Genomic DNA, 26,620 nt, shown 5'->3' with positions numbered 1-26,620 from the left:
CAAATACATTCTAGGATTGGAGGAAAAAAAACAAAAAAAAACACTGTGGGTCAGGGTGCATTTCTTTAAACTAATCACAATTGTCTTGAGCAGCGTTTAGCTCCGGACACAGCGGTGGTGGCTCTGCCAAATAGTCTCGAGAAGGAACTAGTTTTGGTGGAACATTTTCACCCCGCAAAAGAAAACGCAGTGAGAGGCAAAGCCGGATATCACGCGCCGAATGTCAGGCTTTATTCTGGAAATGTACTTTGGTTGATCCAGACTATACCAATTTAAAAAGGATGGTTTCATAGGTAGATTCAAAACACCGTGTAAAGAAAAAGTAGGGATTACTATATTTCACCAATATGTAACTACCGAGTCAAATATGCTGTACATATAACACCTAGAATAAGAGAGTTGGGTCTGCCTATCTGAATGAGTGCCGGGTGAGTCATACTTGCTTTGGAAAGGTGCTTGATTATATCATAATGCATGGGAAGCATTGCTTTGCTCCACAGTTGTATTTTGAGGGTGTACTTGAGAGTGGGTAATCAGTAAAAATTCCCCGTGTGTGAGAAACATTTTTAAATGCTTGTCATCTGACAGGAGTTCCAAAACTGGCTTAAACCTCATATAAAAAAGGCCACCGAACACTGGTGTAGACAACAGCCTTTGGTTCAAAAGCACACCACAAACCGAGAAAATCAGGGATAACACACAAGGCGTTAGTCCGTTAAGATGATGCAAGAGCACAGTCAACCTCAATCAGCCGTGAACAGCATGACAGAACTATTTTATAAGAAAGGCATTGTGAAGAGTGTATCAGGGTTCATACACATTTTACCAACACATTTCCATGACTTTGAGGCAAATCTTCATGACCACAAATTCTGTGAAATACTGTGTATACATGACAAATAAGAATAAAAAGTTCTGTCAAAATTAACCACAAGAAGTATACGGTTTACTTTTGATGAAATGAATGACAAGCTATATGGTTTGATCACAAAATAAAAAAAAATTTCAAAATCAATGTGTTTTTCAATCTCCAGCAAAGATGCTTTCTGTTTTTTTGCAGATTGGCAGAAACTGTTGGTAACGAAGGTCAGTTTGACATGTCTTCCTATTCTTCACAGTCAATTCTTAGTTGAGGGAAAATCCATTCTCAACACGGGCCTGGTCATAAAATAGGACAAGTAGAATCTTCACCACATCCCACACTCTGCAAAATGATGGTTTTGTCCCCACTGTCTATACAGCAGGGTTGATCTGGGGTCAAACTCCCTGAATTTAGCCTGAAGAGCAACGGAGTCACAAAACTCCAGAACTCTCTAAGGATATCACACAATGCCTCAACGTTAGGTTTAGCTTCAAGTACGTGCAATATTATTTTCATTTGGGGTACGCACAGCTCTTTAAAGCCTTTTTCAGCAACTTCTCAAGTAATGTGATCATTAGTATCTTACAGTCCATCTTGATCTTCAGTCTCTGCCTCTCTGAAATGGTTTTGGAAGACCAAAGTCTATTAAGGATGGCAGCAGGTATCCTCACGTTAATAAACAGGGTAAAAACACCAATGATGGGGGTGAGAGCTGATTCGCAACATTGATTTGAAATATCAAATGGTTTTCCACACAGTCCACATGTGTGTCCATGTGAGGCCAAAAATTATTAAATCTGCACTTTCCTGGGATAGCACAAATTTACATTTCTCTGCAAGCTGCAACTCAGGTCGGCGTAGAAAGGACATTACCCCACAGAGCGAACATTCGTAACGTTACTCCAGTGATCTGCTTTAACACTAAATTCAACTAAAACAATAAAAGAGTTTTCTCAACCAATCTTAATCAAGCCTGGAAATAGCTATTTACAAATTCTGTACAAACCCGTATTGTACAAAAAAGTATCTGATATTGATCGTGAAAATGGCTGTGATCAAATCATATATGTGTGTATGGCAATAGGAGGTGGTAGAGTGTGAACAAGTCAGTAAAGTATAAATATACAGTATGAGCTTTGATTTTTGACTGCTTTTAAAGTGGTTCCTGGCAGAGTATATGATAATGTGAAAAGAAATTGTTAATCCCCAACCTCAGATAGAGAGAGCCCAAAGCAACAATCTAAATCTGAGAGAGGGAGACAACCAAGACAAGACTGCCAGGGATCTGCCGATCAATGTAGCTTAAATAGCACCAAAGGAACACTCACTCACTCCCTTTAGTCAGATTTATTTTGCACTGGCAACAAATATACCTTTACAAAACTAGCCATCGTACCACAAACAATATTATATCCAGGATGTGCATTAGTGCATACCCTTGTATCCCAGTCTTGTACGACTACAGAACTAGTAGCATGGTTACGTCTGAATGAAGGAACAAATTGTTTTCAATGTAAAGGATTAAATGTGAAAATAACATAATTGCCATTTCTTATTAAGCATTTATCCTATAAAAGAATAAGTATAAGTAATAATAATATATAAGTAATAAGTATAATGACAATGCAAAACCTGCCAACATATGACAAATATTTGGATTAACAAATGGACAGAGGCCTGGGTGAGGGAGATGTGAACACAAATGAATTATAGGAATACCTGATAAGGCATTACACACGCTTTTAACATCTTAAAACAACTTAACAAAAGGTAGTTCTTGTTACAGGGCTATTAGATTGAAGTTAATAAGATTGCATATAAGTTGATGATAACGTGCCCCCAATTACGCAACATTTTACGAGCCCCTACAGAATGATGGAAAAGTTATGTTATATTAGTTGTATTATGCAGACCAACGAAGTAGCTGACAGCTGGAGCACTTTTATTGTAAGGCTCGAATGTACATAACAATCTCCTTGTTGGATGATCAGCACAAAGAATGAGAAAATGTCTTGACAAAAACCTGTGTTATTATAAAAAGTCAACCACATAAGACTATGCATTAAGTCAACTAAGACTCCCGAAGGGGCATAGCAAAATGAAACATCTCATTGACAATCTTAAAGGGGTGATAGAATGCAAAACCGATTTTACCCTGTCATAGTTGAATAACAACAGTTCGGTGGGTAAATAGGACATACATAGAAGCTCAAAGTCCCACTGACACCCCTTTACTATGAAAATTTCATATTTTGAAACTGCCGTTGAAAACGGGCGAATCCCAACAAAGCTGGAAGTTGACGTCAACCTCCCAAAAACCGGAACCTTTGTCAGCCCATGGGTGTATTAAGAGAACGGTAACGCCCCAACATTTACATAGGCTACACAACTGACCTGAGATCAGGTAGTCTTCTGAATCTAGGTCGCGCAGATCTCTGCTATTCCATTACAAAATTCACTTCTGAAACTTTTTTATGCGAGAAATCAACCATGTAAGGCTCAAATATGGGCCGTTTTACGAAAATGGATGGCTAATTGCAAATTTTGTCCGACTGTGTGTCGGAGTTCAGCAACGGTGCTGCCTGTGTTGTTGCCTCGCCACCTGGCCTGCCTTCCTTTACACACCCCGGCCTGCTCTGAGGTACTTGGAGCTCCGTCACGACTGGCAGCCCACAGCACTCCATACCCGCTCAAAGTCACCGGTTTTAGGATAATGGACTACTAAACGCTGGTGCTCTGACAGAGCTCCAGGGCCTGCAGCTCCCCTCTTCCTGCTAGCTATCACTCTCACACACGGGCCATTTAGCTAGCAGGAAGAGGGGAGCTGCAGGCCGGGGTCTGTGGAGGAAGGCAGGCCGGGTAGCGAGGCAGCAACACAGGCAGAACCGGCAGCTGAACTCCGACACACAGTCTTACCAAATTTGCAATAAGCCCTACATTTTCGTAAAACGTCCCATATTTGAGCTTTATATAGTTGATTTCTCGCTTAAAAAAGTCTCAGAAGTGAATTTAATAACGTATCGCTAATAGCCCGACAAACAATGTATAACTTTACAACGAGACCTGCTGTCAGTCTCCCATGTGTTTCTATGTAGTTTGCTCAAAACAATCAGCGCGTAGCTCATTCTGAATATTCATGAGCATACCATATTTGGAAGAAAAGCTCTCGTTCCAAATAGAGCCATATTCACAGGGTAGTTAAGGGCCTAATAAAATAGCATTTTGTCCATTTTCAGCCCAACCAATGTTACATACCCCATTAGGAGACCTTAAGGAACAGTGTAAAATACCCTATATAATCATTCTATCACCCCTTTAAAAGTCTGTTGCTCATGCTGCTTAGGGTGAGCTGCAGCAAGAGATTATGCTTTGTAAAACTATTCGACAGTTTAAACAATTTCACTCAGATGATTCTGGGTGAATTATGGATGAATTCAGTAATTAATCTCTGGTGTTTTGTTCCTTGTGAAGCATTTTTAAGTTGCTACAGCTGTGATTCACACCTGTGTCTGGTATCTTCACAACCCCTGAGGTTCACAGTATGTGAGCTGCAGATCTGTTTACTTTGCTACTTGACACTTGTTTAATATCATTTTTCAATTCATTCCATTATAAATTAATATGAACATTCTATTTATTGTATGAATAGAAGAAATAAAAGAGACATTACAAAAGAGACAATACTGAGGGCACTTAAACTCAAGAAAGCAAGCCCATTCCATTGCCATAATCATGTACTGTACCTGACAGGGTTGCTGGTAAGGGACACCCGCAATGAGTCTAGACAGGCAAACAGACGTTCGTCCATAACCCCCGACTTCAGCTCTCCCAGGAATTCCTGGGGAGATATCTGATGGCTGCTTCTCAAACTACCCTGAAAGAAAGAGAGGAAGAAGGAATCTCTTAAGTGCAGTCATGGAAAAAGTGACAAAAAGTCTAAATAGTCAGACAGAAAGATGTTAACAGATTTTTAACAGTCAATCGCAAAAGCACATATGTGCAAAAGTGCCCGAGGATTCCTTTCCAGTACACATGTCCCTTTAGAAACCTGAAGATCTATCTAGATTTATATCTAGCCTACTTCAATACATTTCATTTTACTGTAATAATCTCCGTCAGATGAGTGTGTATACATGCCATTTTTCTCCACATTTTCTACTCTTCTTGGAGATGCAGAGCAAACACATTTGTCAGTACTATGGAATGGTTACAAAAGACCAGAAAAAGTTAACGTTGTCTAAAATATCTATATGAAGGTTTCCCCTACCATTCTAAAAATGGCACGGTAAGGTTTGTCTAGTTTGAATCTATAATTTGTGGTATGTTATGGTGTTTGAAATGAATAAGCTGGATATAAAGGGCAGCATAGGTGCAAGTAAGTAAAAATATAGTTGGGCTGTGATTACTTGTGTTGGGCATTTAGACAGACTGAATGATTAATTGAATAATAAAACTGCTGTCTGTCCGTGTGGCCGTATGACGGCATCTGTATTAAATTGAGACAGTTTCATGACTAGTTAAAACGTCTCGTAGTCGCTTTAAATAGTAGTCCAAATCGGTGTTTTGGTACAGTTGGTTTTAACACCTGATGCGAAGTGTAGGCCTATGGGAGTACACATGAAAACCCTGAACAAGCGGTGGCGTTCCGCGCCGTCTTTCTGCTGTGCCCAATTCACGTAGTGTCACTTTTTCACTATGGACTCTGCAATTTGTCCGCTGTTCACATGTATGCATGAACTGTGGTGGTCCGTTACTAGGGGTGCAAAATATATTGACTCAATATCATTATCGCAATATATCGAAAGTGTCGCACTAAGTATGTAATATTTTGTTTATTTTGTGGAGCGCTGTGTCCCGTCCGTTGGCTGTGTGGCTTAGTTGTGTTTGATTTAGAGCCCACTTGAAACTCTATAATGATCATCATTTCATTGCCCAGTTACCGTGCCACTTGCACGCGTTAGTACACGTCAGCACACTACGTGACAAACCCTATGGAGCGTACCACATGTGTGCATATTTTGACAGAGTGACAGTGTAAGTGAAGAAATAGATGGAGACAACAAAACGGAACGAATCAGAGAAGCAAAAGAAGCGTCCTGTTCTCTTCATTTATATGAATAGATTTATTTTATACTGTCCAACCAGTGAAACATGTCCTGGACATGTAGGTCCTTATTTATTTATTCATGTTGTACCCGTCCAATATGACAGTTAGTTGAAATAAACCTTGTGTTGTAAGAAAACTTGTTTAATGTGTTATGAATCTATTTTGATGGGTTTTCCCATAACTTTTGTAATTTTACATATGTTTAAAAATATCGCAATTAATATTGATATGGAGAAACCAGATCATAAGCCCTTTTCATAGGCCTACTGATTAAACAACTGGACTTTGGGGTCAAGTGTAGTCTATCCGGGCCCATGTCCCGGATGTGGAAGCCTTCTTACTGGAATACTGAATATAATGATATTCCATAATATTTCGTATTTTGAATTGCCAGCCAGAATTTTGTGATTTCCTTGCAATAAATATAAAAAAAATGTCAATAAACTGGTGCCTAAAAATGTATCAGAATGCAGGAATTGAATTTTTTTGCACTATAAATTTCCTGGGGGGGATCCCCAGACCCCACCTGCTTAATGTGTCGCCCCCAAAGGCCCATTCTGAGCCAGGAGAAACCCTGTAGGAGTCTTCCGCTGGATGGACATGTGAGAGTGAGGTAAGTGGCTTTTTTACGGTAAGTACAACCTGGCCTGTAGTTTGAGGCCAGTAAACAGGTAACCACTGAAGAAAAAAAAAATAAATTACCCTCACTCCCAACTACTGGGCCCTTTCCACGGGAGAGTGTTCCTGGGGTGAGAGTGTGCCAACAACAGCCATATACAACAAGCAAAAACTGTTCAAGCCATCAGTATTTTTCTCTTCATGTGGAAAGACATTTTACTAAATGTTCCACACTACATGTACATGTATAGAACTACATAGTATTGTCATTTCGTTCATAACTGTATCTGTAAAACATTTTCTTAATTAACATGGAAAAGTTCAAAACTGTTTAAGTTAAAATAAAAACAAACAAATACCCAAAGCAGTTATTTAACTGCATTTTTCCATTATATGGTACCTGCTCGACTCTACTTAATGGTTTTCCATTACGAAAACCTGCTAACAGGTACATATTTTTTAGTACCACCTCCTCACCAAAAGGTGACGTGAAAGCGACAGATGGGGGGTGTCCTGAACAAACCCGCCATTTTGAAATAGTTTAGCCAGCTGTGTTTTTTTTTGCAAACAAAATGTGTCTTCTGGCTGTGGCTACAACACACCTTTGACGTTCTGTGTGTGTGTCGAGTTAGGTCACGGCAGTTTACTGCAGCGTCGCTATGACGACCAGCGAAGCTTGCCTCACGCATGAGGCGGTACAAAATCTGCAATGGAAAAAGAAGGACGGGGACGGACTGGTACTAGCAGTGGAAAAACACCATAAGTCTAACTATGTAAGTCAATTGAAGAAAAAAGGACTTTGGACCAATTCATTTTTTTAAGGCTTTTGGTTTAAAGCCAGCAGCCTAGCAAGCCCAGGGTGTTCTTTAATATGATGGTAAGTCAAGTCGGTTAATTAGTTTCCAAAACTCGAAATAGCTTACACCGAAATGACACATTTCCCAAATACCACATTTCCATAGAGGCACAGAATCTAAGATCTATAAAATGTTGGTTCAGAGAAATGACAGCAATTAACTGAGACAGCCATCATCTCTCACACTGCAATATTCTATAATCTTTGATCACTTGCAAGAAGAACCCATGTCATGTGTCACATTTGGATCGTTTTACCATTTATTTGTACTTGCATGACTAAAAAAAGTCTGTTAACCCCTGTCCTGGCACCAATCCTCATGTACCCATAAGAGAAGGCCTTAACAAATGGACAACCTTCCAAATAAAATGTATTTAACCATAGATTTGAGGGGGGGGGGGAGCCACTGTACCACCCCTGTGTAATAACAATCTACATGCATCTTGCCAAACTATAGCACATAGTTTCTTCTTTTTAATAGTCTAGGAAGACAGCAGCAAGACAATTAAAGCGGACACTTTTCTGTGTTTTTAAGTGGTAGGGTGGCGTAGAGAGAAAGTTAACTTATTTGGTTTATCAAGTCTCTTGTAATAGTAAGTGACTACTGAATAGCTTGGTATCCAGTTTGGACCTCTGCAAAAAAAAAGAGTGAGGCTCAGTACCACAAGACATAAATGCAGACAATCAGGTAGTAATCCTATGAGTCTAGTCCAGTGTTGTTATCATCATTGTGCCCCTTTTGCTTTGCTCCCATGATGGCTCTTGATTGCAACTCTTTCTTGGCATCATCAGCCTAGGCTGATTCCAGCCTCATATGTCATTTACTGTCGTGAGTAATTGGAACAGCGGCAGCATTTTCTACCCACTCCCTGTCTGCAGATACAGTGTGTGCCTCCCTCCCTCTTCCTCTTCTGGCTCAGTGGTCAAACTCCTCTCCTGTCCTGGAGAGACATGATAATGACCAGCCTGTTTGTTTCTCGGTATCGCTAAAGCCTTCAGCAGTCAGTAATATATAATGTAATATAATGTGTAGTCGTCCCAAAACATTTTGGTACAGCATGTTCAGTTCAGTATCCAATAGGGCTGGACCCGAATATTTGAATATTCGTTTGGTGGGTTGGTATTTGAATTGAAAATTTGACATTCGAATATTCGTTGTTGTTTTTTTTTATTTTGGTTTATTTATTTTCTGCATTTATCTCTCGTTCAAACTCCAGTCCAGTTGGTGGCGGTAATGCACATTTAAGTTGGTTTGCCAACCGCCAATAAACTACAAAGAAGAAGAAGAAGAAGAAGAAGAAGAAGATACTGTCGGTACACGATGACGCCCACTTCGAGCATTTAGCAAGCTGGGCAGAGAAGCTAGCGGCGATAACAAGTGCGGAAATGGAAAACGTTTGTTTCGCGTTTTTCCGTTGTGATTCGGCCAGAAACTTCAACATTGTGAGGCGAAGAGATCGTTTTGGAATATAAAGCTTGGATATTAGATTTCCTTGGACTCTTGGGGATTTATGAAAATCAAGTTTTGGTTAAAATACCACTTTGTTGCGACAACAGGTATGCATGCACTCTCGGCTGCGCAGATTATGGCTAAATTGTTTTATTTTCTGTTACTTTGTAACAGTTGTGTACATGGCTGTATATTTTAAAGATTTAATGCTTTAAAGTTATAAAAACGCTCATGAGTGGAAGTTTTATCGAGGTTACAGCGACGCCCCAGTCACAAAGTGTCCCGTTGACGAGACGGTGATCCTTGAGAGGTTAAAAGTTTATTAATTCTGAACGCGTCTGGCCTGTCTATCTATATTGCACCAAATACAACACTGCACTCCCTTCTGAAGTCGTTTGGATGAAAGGTTCTCAAAATAATGAAAATGCAAAAAAAAAAAACAGACAGACACATAGAGATTCCTGCCTTTATTAGAGATAATATGTTCAGCCCCCTCTCTCCGAAGCTTCGAATATTCGATGCTCATGACTACCGAAGCTTCGAAGCTCAAAAAATGGTATTCGGACCAGCCCTAGTATCCAACATTGGTTCAGTACGTCCTGTGACCCAAACACGTCAAACCAGTTTATTTATGTCTACTACTAGTACTCACACATGCGGAACAGAAATTCTGGACCACGAGTGGAAGTTTTGGCAGCCTTTTGGCCTGTGGCAACATTATTTTACAATCACGTAAATAAATGCAGGTGTATAAACAGGCTGGTCCCCATCGTAACTAGAGATGGAAAGCCTCAGGCAACTTTGGAGGGATGTCTGATTAAAGAAAATAGAATAAACACAACTCTTCTTTGCCAGAGATTGTGCCAACTTGTTAACCAGAAAAACATAAAAAAGAAAAAAATATGCAATGTGAGGTAACTTGAGCATTGGTTAATACACTATTTTACAGAAAACTACAATGAAGAAAAAAGACTGGAAAAAATAGCCCTTTATTCAGTCGAAAGTCCCAAAATGAAAACCGAGCACTGAAAGGTTTTGCCACAAACTCCGATAACTGGCTTCTCTCCTGTTTAACTACCAGTTACACTGTTACTGTTATTCCATATGTATGGTGGAGAGACACAACATAACTAAGTGTTTTCTGGCAGTAGTTGAGACCAACATGTTTTGTACTTGAATTTGTCATTGTACAATAGACAGAGAGAAATAAAGCTAATTTTACTATTGTTTCACTTTGATTACGTTCTAAAGCAAAAATAAATTACCATCAAACACTCAACAGACGATTTTTGTGAAGACAGATGCTCTTTTCTCCTCTTCTGCATTTTATTAATTGCAGCAATAAACAAGGAAGTAGGCGACTCTAGTATCGATTTATGACCATTATAGGACGAACGGAGAACATTTCTCTTTGTTTATTATCATTAAAAGTAAAGTTGGGTTTTGCTGTCCGCTTCCCGACTCATTTTAAGACAGTGAGAGAGAGAGAGAGAGAGAGGCGGTACTCTCTAACGTTCTAATGCTGGGTTTTACAGAGTTGCTGTGCAAAGTAAAACTCGGAGTCAACTTTGAAGTACAGTCGGGTGATCTTCTATGCTAATTTCAAGACTTCTGCTCTGCACTTGTGTACTGATATCGCAAGACATTTTTTATCTCGTCAAGTTTAATCTCGTGTGGGACGAGATCTCATCACACCTCTATTGGTTAAAAGTCCCATGGAATGAAAATTTGACTTTATGAGTTTTTTTAACATTAAAATACATTCCCCCAGCCTGCCTATGGTTCCCAGTGGCTAGAAATGGCGATAGGTGTAAACCGAGCCCTGGGTATCCTGCTCTGCCTTTCAGAAAATGAAAGCTCAGATGGGCCGATCTTGAATCTGCTCCTTATGAGGTCATAAGGAGCAAGGTTACCTCCCCTTTCTCTGCTTTGCCCGCCCAGAGAATTTGGCACACCCATGAGACATCATGGCTTTCAAACGAGCAAAGTGGCAGTTGGTCAAGGCCACACCCCCACCCTCCCTCTCTCCTCCTCAATAGCTACAGACACAGAAATGGCACATACTAAGGAAAGCTCATTGTGGGACTGGCTCTAGTGGCTGTAATTCTGCATCAAGGCTGAATTTCGAGAAAGAGACTTCAGCTACAGTATTAGGGGACCACTAAGGTCTATATAAAAGCATCCAAAGAGCACCATGTCATGGGACCTTTCATATCTGTGATATTTGTAAAGAACAGTTGATTTAAGTTAGGAAATTAAATGTTATTCTATACAGTAGATTTTGTTAATTTGAAATCAATGCAAAAAAAAAAACTAAGGTTGGCTGTGTTTTTATCATTATTCAACTAAGTATCACAGACTAAACCCATATTAACTATAAACACACTCTGGGTTAGATATTTAATGGAGAATCACCTGGAAAAGGTAGTCTTTCAAAGATTCTATTCTTAAGGGCAAGATAAATCAATGTAAATGTATGTCGCTCTGGGAGAGAGAGAGAATGGTCCACAGCTTCCATTTCTTTGGATCTTTGCATGTAATCGTTTTTCTCTCCAACTCCAACAGTTTTATCACCCTCTATCAACATCTGTCTGCTTTGAGGGTGAGTAAAGGAAACGCTTAGGGCTAAGTGCTGAAACTTTGAAGAAGGACCAATCAACAATGATAACTCACAAAATCTAATCAATTATCTTCAAGCATTCAAAAATGTTATTAAGAATTAATACCAAACCTCACCCATGCTTGTGAAGCATTATTACTCAAAAGCATCAACAATTTATGTTGTGATGCACTATCACCCAAAAACAACAGAAATTATTTAAGCTGAAAATAACCTTTTGGGACAGGGTGAGCACACCAGAGAGAGAGAGATAATGTTTGGATAATGATGAGTGGGCTCCATCCTTGCACAACATAAGTAGATCTGGGATATTTTGTAAAAGGTACCATTTTTAACATTATGACTTTTAATTTAGCGTTTTAATGACAAACCTTTACATAATCTCATCCTAAATACAGTTTTTGTATATTTTTACAAATGTGTCCCAGTGCAGGTGTAATTACGTCTCCTAGAGACAGAGATGGCAAGACAAAAGAGATGGCACTGGCTTGTAATCCAATTTACTTTGTTTTTGATATTGAATAATCAAATTAAATCCATCCCCATTCTCTCTCGGGCAAAGTCCCATGTGAGACATAATTTTTCATTAAATAATAGACGGAAAGATAGAATATGTGCCCAAAGTACAAGCACAATTATAAGGTTTTAAAAATACATGACATTTAAACACATTAACTCATCTAACTAAAGATAAGCAGCAAAACATAGGAAGTAAAATTAAGTTAAAAAATAGGTTTCAAAACTTACAGTTTTAGAGGCAGTAAAAACATACTGGATGACCATTTCTCTCTTTGTGTTGAGGTCCTTTTCTCTCAAAGGAGTCTTTTTTTCCTCATTCAAGTTCATGTCCTCCTGAAAGAAAGAAAAAACAGAAAGTCTTATTGAAATTTTAATCTTATTTAGAATGCAATATTCTTGTTTTTAGAGATTTTAACAACACCTCTGGCGACAGGACTTGGTTTGTTTTTTCCCCACAGCGTATTAATAATACAATACTTTAGCAATATTAGCTTTGGTCCAAAGTGTGTGAGCAGAATTAGTTTAAAACAAACTATTTCTTAATCGTCACGTACACACAGCACAATGAAGTGAAATTCTATTTCTGCATTTAAACCATGCTAAGTATTAGGAGCAGTGGACAGCTATACATACAGCATTCGGGGAGCAACTTGGGGTTCAGTGTCTTGCTCAAGGACACTTTGACATGATGTGGCCCGGACGACCTGGGATTGATCCTCCCACCTTGTGGGGATGGGGCAACCATTTTTACCCCCAAGCCACAAGCCACCCATTTCTCTACCAAATTAAAAAAAATTCTGCATTAAATGTTTTATGTTCATTTGCCATATTGGCCAAAACATCTTAGTCTGTTCCAAAGTACGCCCGTTACTATAAGAGTGCTGTATTAATGGGTGCAGCCGGTTGGACCTAGAGGAGTCGTCAGCTGTTTGGCTGGCAGTCGGCACTTCTGGAAAGCTTTGCAAGTTATCTACTGTCTCACGTTGAGTGTTTTGGTTCCATTAAGGACATAAATTCCTCACAAAAACGAGTGGAAGTCATTTCCCAGCATCTTTACCGCAGTCGTATGTCAAGCGGCAATATGGTTTTATAGAATGTCCTATTAGAAAATAGCAAGCCTAAAACAGGCATACAGTAATAGCATTGTGTTCCTCAAACTCACCACTTTCAAAACAAAGAAGAGTGTGAGCATTTGACTTGAGATCAGGGTAAAAGAGTGTCTATTATTAGAGCCATAAGCTTGGTCATATTTGTCATCTATTTTATTTCACCAAGAAATATTTTTAATATGTTAAAAAGTGTTTATTATTTTGCTTTCATTGATTTCCTGTATTTTTATTTAAATGTGACAATACATTCAAAACACGGTGCATGCCCTCCTTGTACTATTCAGTGTTCCTGTTCTAAAATCTTTATCCAAATCTTAAGCACTCAGTCCCTGTGGTTGCCCTTCCATCAAATATAGGTTTTACACGTTGTGATATTGTACAATCAAAAAACCACCTACCATCATTTTTTCAAACAGAGCCAAGATCTCTTTTTCCGAGGTGATCTTGGATGAAAGTTCCTCAAACTGATGCGCGGTAGATGATGAAGAAATGGACCAATCATTCGTGTTGTTTTTAGAGTGTGATAGGGGTGGCCGCTCCTTTTTACTACCCGGAATCCGAATACTGGCGAATCTGTCCAGCTGTACAGACAACAGGGAAAATACAATTAAAATAGGGAAAAGTACACAAGAACTTTCCATGCCAAGTTGAAATACATTTAAAAAAATAATAATCTTAGATTATGAGCATTTAAATGGTTAATAATCAGAACAGAGTTGACAAACCAATTAGTCTATTCAGACTAATTGTTTTGTCGACTCTGTTCTGATTAATGGGTTAGAAAAACAATGCCATTAGTGTGAACAAAGCACATACAGTACACAGAACAGCTGTTTAACACATGTTGAGTAAAGCACCATCTAGATAACATGTAGAGTCAACAGAGACATTAATAGTAAGTGAGAAAAGCAGCCTGTGCTCTGTGATGTGAATGAATCCAATGTCTGGCAATGAAGACCAATTTCTTTGCCACTCAAAATAGCCAGATTAGATGTATTTTTAGTAAAGAGATGTTAGATGTTGCAAAGATTAACAACCAAGAGAAGAGAAACCAAACCAATTTCTCAGATCTTACCACATCATCTGTGATGTTTCTAAAGGGTAAGTGCTATAGGTGGGGAACAGAAAAAACCAAGTCAGGATACAAAAAGCAACAGCATCAAATGTTATAATTGGGTTATATTTCGAACCCTACAGCATGCTAGAAATCTAGACGCACCCTAGTGGCAGCAAATTTAATTTGCAGCCAGGGAGGTCTGGCTTGCGAGCTGGAAAAACCAAACTCTGGTCCGGCCAATCACATCGTGTATAGAGTCGGTGGGCGGGCTTATGGCTGCTGCTGCTGGGAACAGCGGTCTTCTGGAAGACTTAGAGTTAAGCTTTTCTTTGACAAAAGAACAAAGAACAGCACTGAAATCATTCTTAAAAAAGGAAGATGCGTTCAGAGTTTTGCCGACCGGATACGGCTAAAGTTTAATCTATCAAATAGCTTCGCTACCTTCTTCGTTGCTCTGCCTGGTTGTAGCGCTATCATATTGTGTGCAGAGGGAATTTGAAAGACAACCGTTTATCCCGCCCCTCGGATTGAGCTCCGTCAATGGTGAGTTCCCAGACCCAACATCTGGATGTGGGTCTGGCTTGTCAGGCTAGCCTAGAGCAAGTCCTTGTGATGTTATTTATGAACCAATATCGTTGATTGATAACCTAGTTAAGGGTTTTGATTCTTTATATTCTGCATTATAGAATTCACAAGTTGAGTTTGTGATGTTCATTTCTTGCAGCATTAGGAGAGACAGATGGGCATCGGCTTTTTTCCAATGCAGCGCCGCCTTCCCGGAATGCTTTGCAGGCGCGTTGAAGTCGCTTGACGTCACCCATAAGAATAGAGTGGTCAAATGGATCTGTACCGTTACGCTCATCTTGAATTAAAACAATTAAATGAAACCAATGTATGCCAGCTAAACGAAGCCTAAACTAAACTACCGCACATTGCCGAGGAGCCTGTACAGTCATCATCCAAGCATGATGTGTGGGTGCCAAACTTTCCCTACAAAAAGAAAATCCTTTTGGGGCACCCAGCAGTGCAGTTTAGCAGATTATTAAACATATGTTAAAATGTCTAAACCCAAGTGAGGTGATAGCCAACATCGACGACACTAGTCATTTAAAACAGAAATTGCTGCCTAAAAATTGCTTCTTTAATAAGCCCCGTCTGCAAATTATAAAGGATCCACTTGTGCAGTAGAAAAGGAGATTGGCAGTTGGCCTGTTGTTATCTGTGAGTACCAGCTACCTCAGTGCCTGCCGAGCAAGTTGTCTGCTGCTTTTTCTGCTCTAGCAGACTTTGTTTGTTTGTTTTCCTGTAGACTTCTTGGGGAAAGTTGCCATCTGTATTTTAAACATGTGTAAGGAATAATCCTAATAAGGAACTTGAAATCAATACAGAAAATATTCAATTAAACAACGTTGACTTAATCAAATGCTGAATGAAAAAAACCTGACACAGATCGGTTAAGTCTCCTTTAGCAGACCGCACAGAACCATAAATCAATACACACCAGTGTTTAATTAATATAAAATCCCCTGGAATAACATGTGTCAACCTGTCAATGAGCCATCCCCCTAATGAGTGTTCCAAGATTAACATCATACATTTTTGCTCAAAATGTGCTTGAAAAGAAACCGACTGAAGGGTGACATGAGAGAATAATAATAAAATGACCCACCATATGCCGACTATAGGAATTATTTTGTCTCCACTGATCAGCTTGACAATTGGTCGTACTAATTGGACACAGCTGTCAAACTTTTACCTCATATGCCCACAGCTTGACAAACTATGCTAGAGTAGGTAGATTATTTTATATATATATATATATATATATATATATATATATATATACATATACACACACATATATATATATATATATATATACACACACATATATATATATACATATATATACATATACATACATACATACATACATACATACATACATACACATACATACATACATACATACATACATACATACATATATATATATATATATATATATATATATATACACACACACATATATATACACACACACACATACATATATATATATACACATATATATATATATATATATATATATACATATATATATATATACATATATATATATATATATATATATATATATATATATATATATATATACAGTGGGGGAAATAAGTATTTGACCCCTTGCTGATTTTGCAGGTTTGCCCACTTACAAAGAATGCAAAAATCTACAATTTTAATCATATGTACATTCTAACAGTGAAAGACAGAATCCCAAAGAAAATTCCAGAAAATCACATCATATGAATTTATTAAAATTGATAACCATCTGATGAGGAAAAACAAGTATTTGACCCCTGGACAAACAGCATGTTAATATTTTGTAAAAAAGCCATTATTGGCCAGCACAGATGTCAAACGGTTTTTATAGTTGGTGACAAGGTTTGTGCACATTTCGGCAGGGATGTTGGCCCACTCCTCCCTGCAGACAGCCTCCAAATCATTCAGGTTCCGAGGTTGTTGCCTGGCAACTCGAATTTTAAGTTCCCTCCAAAGATTTTCAATCGGATTCAGGTCTGGAGACTGGCTAGGCCACTCCAGAACCTTGATGTGCTTCTTCTTCAGCCACTCTTTTGTTGCTTTGGCGGTGTGCTTAGGGTCGTTGTCGTGCTGAAACACCCATCCTCGACCCATCTTCAGCTCTCTCACTGAGGGAAGGAGATGTCGGTCCAGAATTCCACGATACATGGCCCCGTCCATCCTCCCCTCAGTACGATGGAGTTGTCCCGTCCCCTTGGCTGAAAAGCACCCCCAAAGCATGATGTTGCCACCACCATGCTTGACGGTGGGGATGGTGTTCTTTGGGTTGTACTCGGTGTTCTTTGCCCTCCAAACACGACGAGTTGAGTCCAAAAAGTTCTATTTTGGTCTCATCTGACCACATCACCTTCTTCCAGGCCTCTTCTGAGTCGTCCAGGTGGTGAATGGCGAACTTCATGCGGGCCTGTACATGTTTCTTCTTGAGCAGGGGACCTTGCGTGCGCTGCAGGATTTCAATCCATGACGGCGTAGTGTGTTACCAACCGTTTCTTTTGTAACTGTGGTCCCAGCTGCCTTCAGTTGATTCATCAGTCCCCCCTTGTGGTTTTGGGATGATTCCTCACTGTTCGCATGATCAGGGACACCCCACGAGGCAAGATCTTGTGTGGAGGCCCAGACCGAGGGAGGTTGGCGGTGGTGTGGTGCTTCTTCCATTTCCTGATAACTGCACCGACAGTTGATCTTTTCTCTCCAAGTTGCTTTCCGATTCTCTTGTAGCCCATCCCAGCCTTGTGCAGATCAACAATCTTGTCCCTGATGTCCGTAGAAAGCTCTTTGGTCTTGCCCATGGTGGTGATGTTGGATGCTGGTTGTTTGGGTGTTGACAGGTGTCTTTTATACAGGTAACGAGGTGAGGCAGGTGTATTTGATGTAGATAATTGGTTTGGATTGGGGCTGTGTCTTAAAGAAAGACTAACTGGCTTGTAGGAGCCAGAATACTTGCCGTTTGTCCAGGGGGTCAAATACTTGTTTTTCCTCATCAGATGGTTATCAATTTTAATAAATTCATATGATGTGATTTTCTGGAATTTTCTTTGGGATTCTGTCTTTCACTGTTAGAATGTACATATGATTACAATTGTAGATTTTTGCATTCTTTGTAAGTGGGCAAACCTGCAAAATCAGCAAGGGGTCAAATACTTATTTCCCCCACTGTATATATATATATATATATATATATATATATATATATATATATATATATATATATATATATATATATATATATATATATATATATATATATATATAGAGCAGGGGTCACCAACACAGTGCCCGCGGGCACCAGGTAGCCCCCAAGGACCACATGAGTAGCCCTCAGGCCTGTTCTAAAAATTTAAATTGAATATTGATATTATTTGTTACCTTGTTAAGTCATTGTTGATAATTATTGAGAGAAATCATTAACATGATCAGTGTCTTCACATAGATGAGTATCATTAATCACTAATAATCATATATAACTATCATTAATCATTAATAATCATATATAACTAAAGCCAAACTGAGCTAATTTGTTATTTCAGAAGAGTGTATCAAACTGGTGGCCCTTCGTATGACTCAGTACCCTGGAAGTAGCTCTCAGTTTAGAAAAGGTTGGTGACCCCTGATATAGAGGAACAGCATGAACTATGATGAACCCCAACTATAAGACATAACTATTCTAAATGATTTTCTTCATAACTTAGATGTTTAAAAGGGGTCAAATGCACTTCACAAGTATTAGAAAATGTTCCAAATTAAATGCCTAAGATATTGTGAAATAAATTACCGGTACATAAAAATCACCAGTGAAGTAGGCTATATACGGTACATTGTGAAATAATTCACCTTCACTGTTGCACACTTCAATTCATTTTAAGCTTTAGTGTGCAGTTTCTGTCGCCCCCATGAGGAGTTCTAAGTAATGACAACAAAACTGTCGGTGTGTCAACATGATACAAGCCTTACGTGATCGTGCACGCGCCCCCACCCCTCCTCCACGCAGTTGCTAGTAGCCAATGAGGACTAAAAAAAAAACAAACATCCGCTCTACCCCATCTTCACACTGCTTCCATCAGGACACAGATACAGGTCCTTGGCCTGGAGACAGGTCCGCTACAGTAAGAGTTTTGTGCCTTCTACCATATCATCCCTAAATGAAGCAGTGATTGTTATGTGTGTGTGCTACTCATATATGTTGTATGCTGCCCACAAAGGGTGCCAGTGGAACAAACTTGAGGGAACTCTGCATTATTGGGTGTTTGGGGTGAAAGTGTCTATGTTTACTGTATGTGTATATTTGTGAGGCCCTGTACAGACTGTGAAAACAAATTTCCTCAGTGGACAATAAAGACAAACTAACTAACTAACTAACTAACTAACTACAATTCAGCTCTTCAACAATGAGGAAAAAAATTGATAATTGGATTTTAGTGCAACTCAACACTGACCTAAATTGATTTAAATGTGTTCTTGAGTTACCCAACTCTGAACACAATAAGAAGCTCTAGTTTGTTTGTATTTCTTTAAACCAATCGTCTTGGCCAACGCTAAGCCCCAGATGAGCGAGAAAAATAGATAGCAGCGATAGCAGAAGGGAAGGAGAATACCAGTCTAAATAGCCGGCCAATTGCAGGCTTATACCCACAGTCTACATCCAGTTAATCAGACTACAAATAAACAGACCACATGTGGTTAGAAGTACAACAGACTTGAACCTATCACTTATAGAACTGCAAGAAGTGCAATCAATATATATATATATATATATATATATATATATATATATATATATATATATATATATATATATATATAACATTTTAACTGATACAATTTCATGTGCCAAATAAAAACTGATTGATTGATAAAATGACATATCCTTCTGACACTGCTGGTGTACTTCACTTCTAAATTAATTCATTCCCAGTTACTTTTTTGAGCACCACAATTTAGTTATATTGTCCATTAACACTAGACATTTCTTAATCTTTTCAGAGCTTAAACTGACAACCAACTGATTTTTTGACAATGAACAGTCCTTATCCAAGAACGGTAGGCTAAAATGTTCAATTTTTTCTTCACTTTTAGAATGCTATGGTTGAAAATAGCCACTGAACTTAAGTGGCCTTTAATGGCAAATCTACTATCTACCATTTACAGTCAATACTGTGGTATCGCAGTGCCACCTATTGAGACAACTAAATAAATGAAAGCTCTTAACTGTGAAAGATATTTACAATGTTCTTCAGTTATGGGTTATAATAACAGTTATATATTATAAATATTGTTAGACAGACCAATCTGATGAGAGAAAGGGACAAAAGGGGTCAATAGTACACTGTACCATCACAGATACATGTAGGCCTATGTATCTTTTAGTAAGGATGTCATTTGGGTTGTGTATTTTTGACAGTTAGACAGAACAAAACCATAAGGAGAGCATTGTTTAGAAATGCAAGGCTCTCTGGAAGGCAACATGGCCTGTACCGTTTGTTTAATTAGTATATTAAAAAGAAGAACCAGAACTAACACCTTTGAAAATGTGTAGTTCAGCTCACTTGAGGATGCTTTGCTTTTCGCTGTGAAAAAGCGCTACCAAGAGCATGTCAACAGCACAAACAGTTTTCACTATGTTTTCAGCTTTTATTTCTTTTATTTTGAAGTAACCACAAAAAGTCCTGAGTGTGTGCTTTGCAGTATCTTAAGCATAGTTTATATAGGTTTTCAATTGGTTCAAATTTTGACAAAATAATCTCAACCCTAGGTAAATTTACTAGATTTTGCTCAGTTGTCATGAGAATAGCTCCGTTGTCATCATAGTCAAGAGATTACAGGTTCGTGGGATTGGGAATCAAGAACCGGTTCCAACTTGGAATCTAGGGCTGTGTTCGATTGAAGAAATTCTTAGTCGACTAACACTCATTCAACTGTATCAACTAATCGATCAGTTGATTTAATCGACACATCTGTAAATCTGAGTTTCTCCGCAAAGAGTCATGCAAAAGGATGCATATATTGAATAAGATAATGCCTCCAAAAAAAGCATCCAACATGACTAATCGACTAAAGAAATCTAAGCTAAGACCAAAACGACCGATTAGTCGACTAAGAGGGAGCAGCCCTATTGGAATCGTTTAAAAAAATTACGATTCCAGTGGAATAGTTGCTTTATTGGAATCGTTTGGAAGACTTGGTTTCAAATCTGATCATCGGTTCCAAATTTAACATGCGCAAGTTTTGGTTTCTGTAGCAGCCAGGGGCTTGTCGTGTTGCAGCCGTGGAGCACAGTAAGCTGCGCTCTAGTGTGGCTTTATGTTAGGAATTGGAATCAGAATTGTTAAAATCAAAATGATGCCCAACCCTAGTCATATGGGACATTATGAATGAGGATGGTCTTTAAGAAACTATGTGACTAGCCTGCATCCACACCAAAGACCACCCTTGAACAGAGAGAGGGATGTTATTAAGTTCCATACTTAGCGTCACAGTGTCCACGTTCACCACTCGCTGCTATTGGCCATATTCAGACACTTCCGACCTGATGCACTTTCTTGTCTTTTCGCGGTACTTTACGTTTCAGATCATCACCAAAAATGTTAGCAGAATTGATCAATACTCATCTAACAATTTACGTATGAATTTTCATATATGTACATGGACATTTAAATGTCTAATTAGTATATGAAAGTGACTTTGATGAGGGAAAGAAGTAAGAACGCTCGGGCAACGGCTAATTCACCGGTGATAGCGTATCTCAGCCGGCTCTCGTAAGTAAAAGCTAAACACTTAAAACTATATACCGTTAGAAAGGTAAGAAGTTGCACTTTAGTTTTACACCATTAAATTAACTGAAAACATGAATAGATCATTTATATTCGTATTTTGCCATTTTGATAGAACGTTAGCCAATATGTGTCCAAACATGGACACAGTGACGCTAGGTCACATGATGACAACTGACCCATCTCCATGACAACTGCGCAAACTCCATCTGCTGATCAAAACCGTGAGTTGCTGTTGAAAGCTCCAGACAAAGCTAGTTAGTGGACTTTGAGATCAAATGATTTTGTCAAAAAATATTTCCACAGTCAAGAATGAACTTTCACGCTCAAGGACTAGTAACAAGGGACCTGGTTAGGTGAATAATAATAATAATAATAATAATAATAATAATAATAATAATAATAACAATAATAATAATAAATGATGATTCCTTCATATTACTTAATTTGTTTAACAGTTAAAAGCCCAAAGCCTTTACTTTACCCCCTTTCAGACAGACAGTGCAATGATGCAGGTTGAATTCACATTGGCAGTCAATCTGAATGGTTTAACACACATGAACCAACCTGACTTTGCAACTCTACTCTTAACCAGCACTGAACACTCAAGACAGTAGGCAAACAGGTGTTTCTATTAAATGTTAGACATTTAGCCAACAACTCATCAAAAGGAGTGGATAATAACAGGCGGGATTGAAAAACCATTCCTGCGCAGACCTTTACTACGATTGCAGAATAGAATCTCTGAATGGCAGCAACAAAGAATTAACTTGTGTTGTCACACTCATGAGAATGGAGTTAAATGTGGGTTGAGCGTGCATTAAGTAGATCTGTGTCATACACAAGTCTCCTGTCTGAAAGGGTGTGTGCGCGTGCGTGTGCGTGTGTGTGTGTGTGTGTGTGTGTGTGTGTTGTTATTACAAGCCTGCTTTAAAAATGAGGACCCTAATGAGACCCCTCCAAATAGCAACACCTCACTTTATCTCCCAGAATAATACAGCAGATACCAGGCAGACAAAACGTTGGTTGGTTTGTAATAGTAGGAAGGACATGGATTAGTGTAAGAACTAAACCCTGTGCTAATTTTAACCTTTTGTTTTGCTACATGCAAAGTTAAGTCAAGGTCACTGGCATAACACATTTCCACCACTGTTCTACTGCTCTGTTTCCCCATGGTATAATCCATCTGAAAAGCCTGTTTTGAAATAATTTAAATACGGAAATAGAATACATTAATCAAAGGTCATTGACACATATCTTTCTAGATAGAGGCATGCATCTATCCACTACCATATGAAAAAACGCGAAAATATATTAAAAATGTTATTGCAGACACTTTTTCCTCGTGGGTTTTGCACTTCCTAGCGTGTTGTGTGTGTGTGTGTGTGTGTGTGTGTGTGTGTGTGTGTGTGTGTGTGTGTGTGTGTGTGTGTGGTCCACAGAGACACGAGATAACGTAGAAATGTTGACAGGTACTAAGAGGACATAATTCCTCCTCCCCCCCCCAACACACAGCTAACGTTAAATTCAATACAAAACGGTTCATACTTACAAACTTTGGTTTGCGGTCTCCTTCATCATTACATGTGTTTTGGTTGGAAGAACCCTTCCTCTTTTGAGATTTACTGCTAGTGGATTCAAACCGCTGCGAACTAAAACTAACGTTATCCATGTTGTTGACCTAACGTTAATGACTTCTACACGAGCTGACAGCTAGCGTTACCAAAGACGTTAACCTTGTAACCCTAATGTATGTAACGGTAGCACACACCCTAAAATGGTGAAGGATGACACACGCGGAATTGTCTAGCTAACGTTACATTAATGTTACCATTCGTGTCTTAAATTGACAGCTAACGTTGGTTAACGCATAGCAAATCACAGTTTGTCAAAATGTAACGTTAACGTTATATTTTCAAGTCTTCACTCTAAACATACCGTTTAGCTAACTGGCTAGCAAGTTTGCTAAACTATCATTCACTGGTGGCTTTACTTAGCGCTAATCCAATTTATGGACTGTCTGTCACGTATACTAATTTAACGCTTGAGATTCTGCTAAGGAGGCTACATACAACATACCGGTGTTCTCCTTTGACAAATTTTATCCGACAAACAACGTTAAACGAAAGCTATATAATCATTACAAGCACTAGCTGAAGCGTTGGTTGGATACATTTAAGGGGCAGATATTTTTGACAGACCCGCGCAATGAGGCTGTCAGCTGCGCGTGTTTAATCCAACCAATAGTATCCACTGAGACACACAAACTGAATCGTCATTGGTACAGCCCACTCTGTTTACGTTTGAAAAAGAATTTGATTGGCCGTAGTGAACTGTCAATCAGCCCGACTTCATATTGGGATCGCTCGTTTTTACCGAGTGGGTCTCCCGTAGGTACGATGGTTTATGTAGCCTCAGGCATACTGTACTATTATGCACGGTTGATAAGTTTAAAATGCAATGACTACTGTCTTTTGAAATTGCACAACAATCAATCAATCAATCAATCAATCAACATTTATTTATATAGCACTTTACAGTAACCAGCAGGTATCTAAAGTGCTTCACATCAGAAACCAAGAATAAAACACATATCATACAACATATCATACAATAAAAAAAATGAAACATAGAAAACAGTAAAATCAGAAAAGGTTACACAGAAATAGGAGAGGGAAATTGTCACACCACTACTATGTATTAAAAGTCATTCTAAACAGAGTTTAGACCTAAAAAGAGCTACATCTGTAATCGTCCGAATATCAGGGGGTAACTTGTTCCTGAGTCTCAGGGCGGCAACCGCAAAAGCCTGATCACCCCACCGTTTATACCTTGACCTTGGGACTTCTAAAACCAGTTGATTTGAGGACTGCATGACCGGTTGTGCTCACGCAGGGTTAAAATCTCAGACAAGTACTCTGGGGCTAGGCCATTTAAGGCCTTGAAGACAAACAATAACATCTTAAAATCAATTCTAAAATACACGGGGAGTCAATGTAGGGTGTAGAGAAGGGGAGTGATGTGTGCACGTCGTCTAGATGTATTTGTCAAAAAGCGAGCAGCAGCATTTTGTACAAGTTGAAGTCGAGAGATGGAGGTTTGATTCAAGCCAACATAAAGAGTAATAACCTTGAAGTAATAAAGGCATGAACAGTCTTTTCTAGATCATGCCTGTTAACGAAAGGCTTAACTTTAGCCAGGAGACGAAGCTGGAAAAAGCTAATTTTAACAACACTGCTGATTTGCTTATCAAATTTCATGTTGCAATCAAAAGTAACCCCCAGATTTTTGACAGCTGGCTTAAGGTATAAAGCCAGAGCTCCCAAACTCAAAGCTGGACTATTTGCCTGAAATACTAAAGATGATACACTCAGTTTACAGATCATCGTTGAAAAGAACATCAATGTGTGAGTCACTTTACCACATTAGTACTCACTTGTCAGATATACTGATAATTTTCTGTATATTTTAGAATATTTTTTGCCCTTCTCCCCATCCTAACCTGTCACGTTTCCAGGACTCAACAAACCCTTTACTTCTCAATCAGACGTTCTGTAAAGTTTGGGGTGAAACACAAGTTAATGCTGCCTTCTTTTCTTTTCTTTTTCAATCGGGTTGTCATACCGAAAATGCTCTGGGCTGTTGGTTTTCAGCTTTGTTAGGTCATTTAAAAGAAATTAAGCCTAAAACTACAGTAAAATCCTAAATACCTTGTCTGATGCAAACAGCAATGAGGTGATGTGATGCAACAAACAGAAACATTTGTGGGATCCTTCTCATTTGCTCTGCTCAAAAAATGAACTGCTTTCCTATTCTTCAAAGTAAAGGCAACCAGTTCAGAACATTTACTCCCCTCTTAGTGAAACTCACAGATTAGGAGAATATAAATAATTGTGTGGAGTATTGACAGTGAACCATATGACATTGGTGGTTGCTCTTGGTGGATGCTGTTTGTGAGCTCTTCTACGTTTGATGTTATCATACAGCAGTTATTGATCATGCGGAACTTTATTCTTGAAGACAATAAAGTTAACGTAACCCAATGTTGGAAATAGGATTAAGAGCCACTTGTAGTATTAACCTTTCCACTGCCTGTGCTAGTGTGCTTCTATGCAGACAGCTGGGAGCATGCCAATCCTTCTTAAGATCTCAGCACTGAAGTCCAGTGATAGTTAGACATGTGTAGCCCACTGACAAGTGACAACTTTAACAACAGTTGCTTGTAAGTTTGATTGACAGTTTTTTTGACCAGCGAAAACAGGAAGCCTACAGTACATACTTAACAAACAGGTCACATATTTCAGCTGTCTCTCAGCTCATGTAATTTGCTCAGCTGTAATATTTCGAGCATCAATCTTTTACAAGTGCGGCAGTGATTCACTATAATAATGCTTCCACTATTACCATGTCAATCTGCAAAAATGCAAAAGGTTGGGACACATTCTCACCAATAGGTAAACTGACATGATTGGAGATTTATAAAAACATGGCTTATATGTGAATGGCTGAAAATAGATATGGCATGCACATTTTGAATTCTGAGACATATGGCATGTTGTTGTGTGTGTTTTTTTCTAAGCAAGACTTGAAGTCAAATGTCACTATTAAATGAAACCTTCAGCCATGAAATCAAATTTGACTTTCTTTGAATTATACCTCTTGAAATCCTATTTTCTTTAAAGACCTTTATTCCTTGAGTCCCTGAAAGGCTGTCTGCATGGCTGCCAGCAGTGTGTTACCACTCTTCATCTGGCCAAACACAAGCCTTGTAGCATTGTGCCTTGTTAATCCTCTGACAATATGAGATCTACCCTTCCAAATCCATCACAAAGAATTGCAACAGGGATATACAATCTACTACCCTAGAGACAAAATAATAGAAATTTTAATTTTCTTGTGAACCATCACCTTATCGTGGTGGAGAGGTTTGTGTGTCTCTGTGAACCTGAGGGCTGTGTTGTCTGGAGCTTTGTGCTCCTGGTAGGGTCTCCCAAGGCAAAGTGGTCTCAGGTGAGGGGCCAGACAAAGAATGGTTCAAAAACCCCAATGAAAAAG

At 38.8% G+C, this 26,620-nt stretch overlaps 1 protein-coding gene across 4 annotated transcripts in view; it reads right to left on the bottom strand.

The window, feature by feature from the left end:
- Positions 1-23,772, bottom strand: part of LOC114555081 (protein diaphanous homolog 3) — a 192,194-nt gene extending 168,422 nt beyond the window's left edge. For 3 of the 4 annotated variants that reach the window (XM_028577187.1, XM_028577211.1, XM_028577195.1), the window contains exons 1-5: positions 23,118-23,772; positions 14,217-14,249; positions 13,540-13,722; positions 12,261-12,365; positions 4,606-4,736 (exon numbers count right to left, since the gene is read on the bottom strand). In XM_028577187.1, coding sequence (XP_028432988.1) covers positions 4,606-4,736; positions 12,261-12,365; positions 13,540-13,722; positions 14,217-14,249; positions 23,118-23,237 — 572 coding nt within the window. In that variant the 5' untranslated portion in view covers positions 23,238-23,772. The remainder of the gene's footprint in view (positions 1-4,605; positions 4,737-12,260; positions 12,366-13,539; positions 13,723-14,216; positions 14,250-23,117) is intronic. The other variant, XM_028577203.1, reaches the window with a different exon arrangement.
- Between the last annotated feature and the right edge of the window lie 2,848 nt (positions 23,773-26,620).

This window comes from Perca flavescens, chromosome 1 (genome assembly GCF_004354835.1).
Source record: "Perca flavescens isolate YP-PL-M2 chromosome 1, PFLA_1.0, whole genome shotgun sequence".
Taxonomy (NCBI): Eukaryota; Metazoa; Chordata; class Actinopteri; order Perciformes; family Percidae; genus Perca; species Perca flavescens.
The sequence above is the reverse complement of the archived record's forward strand: the minus strand, read 5'-3'. Positions and strand labels throughout refer to the sequence as shown.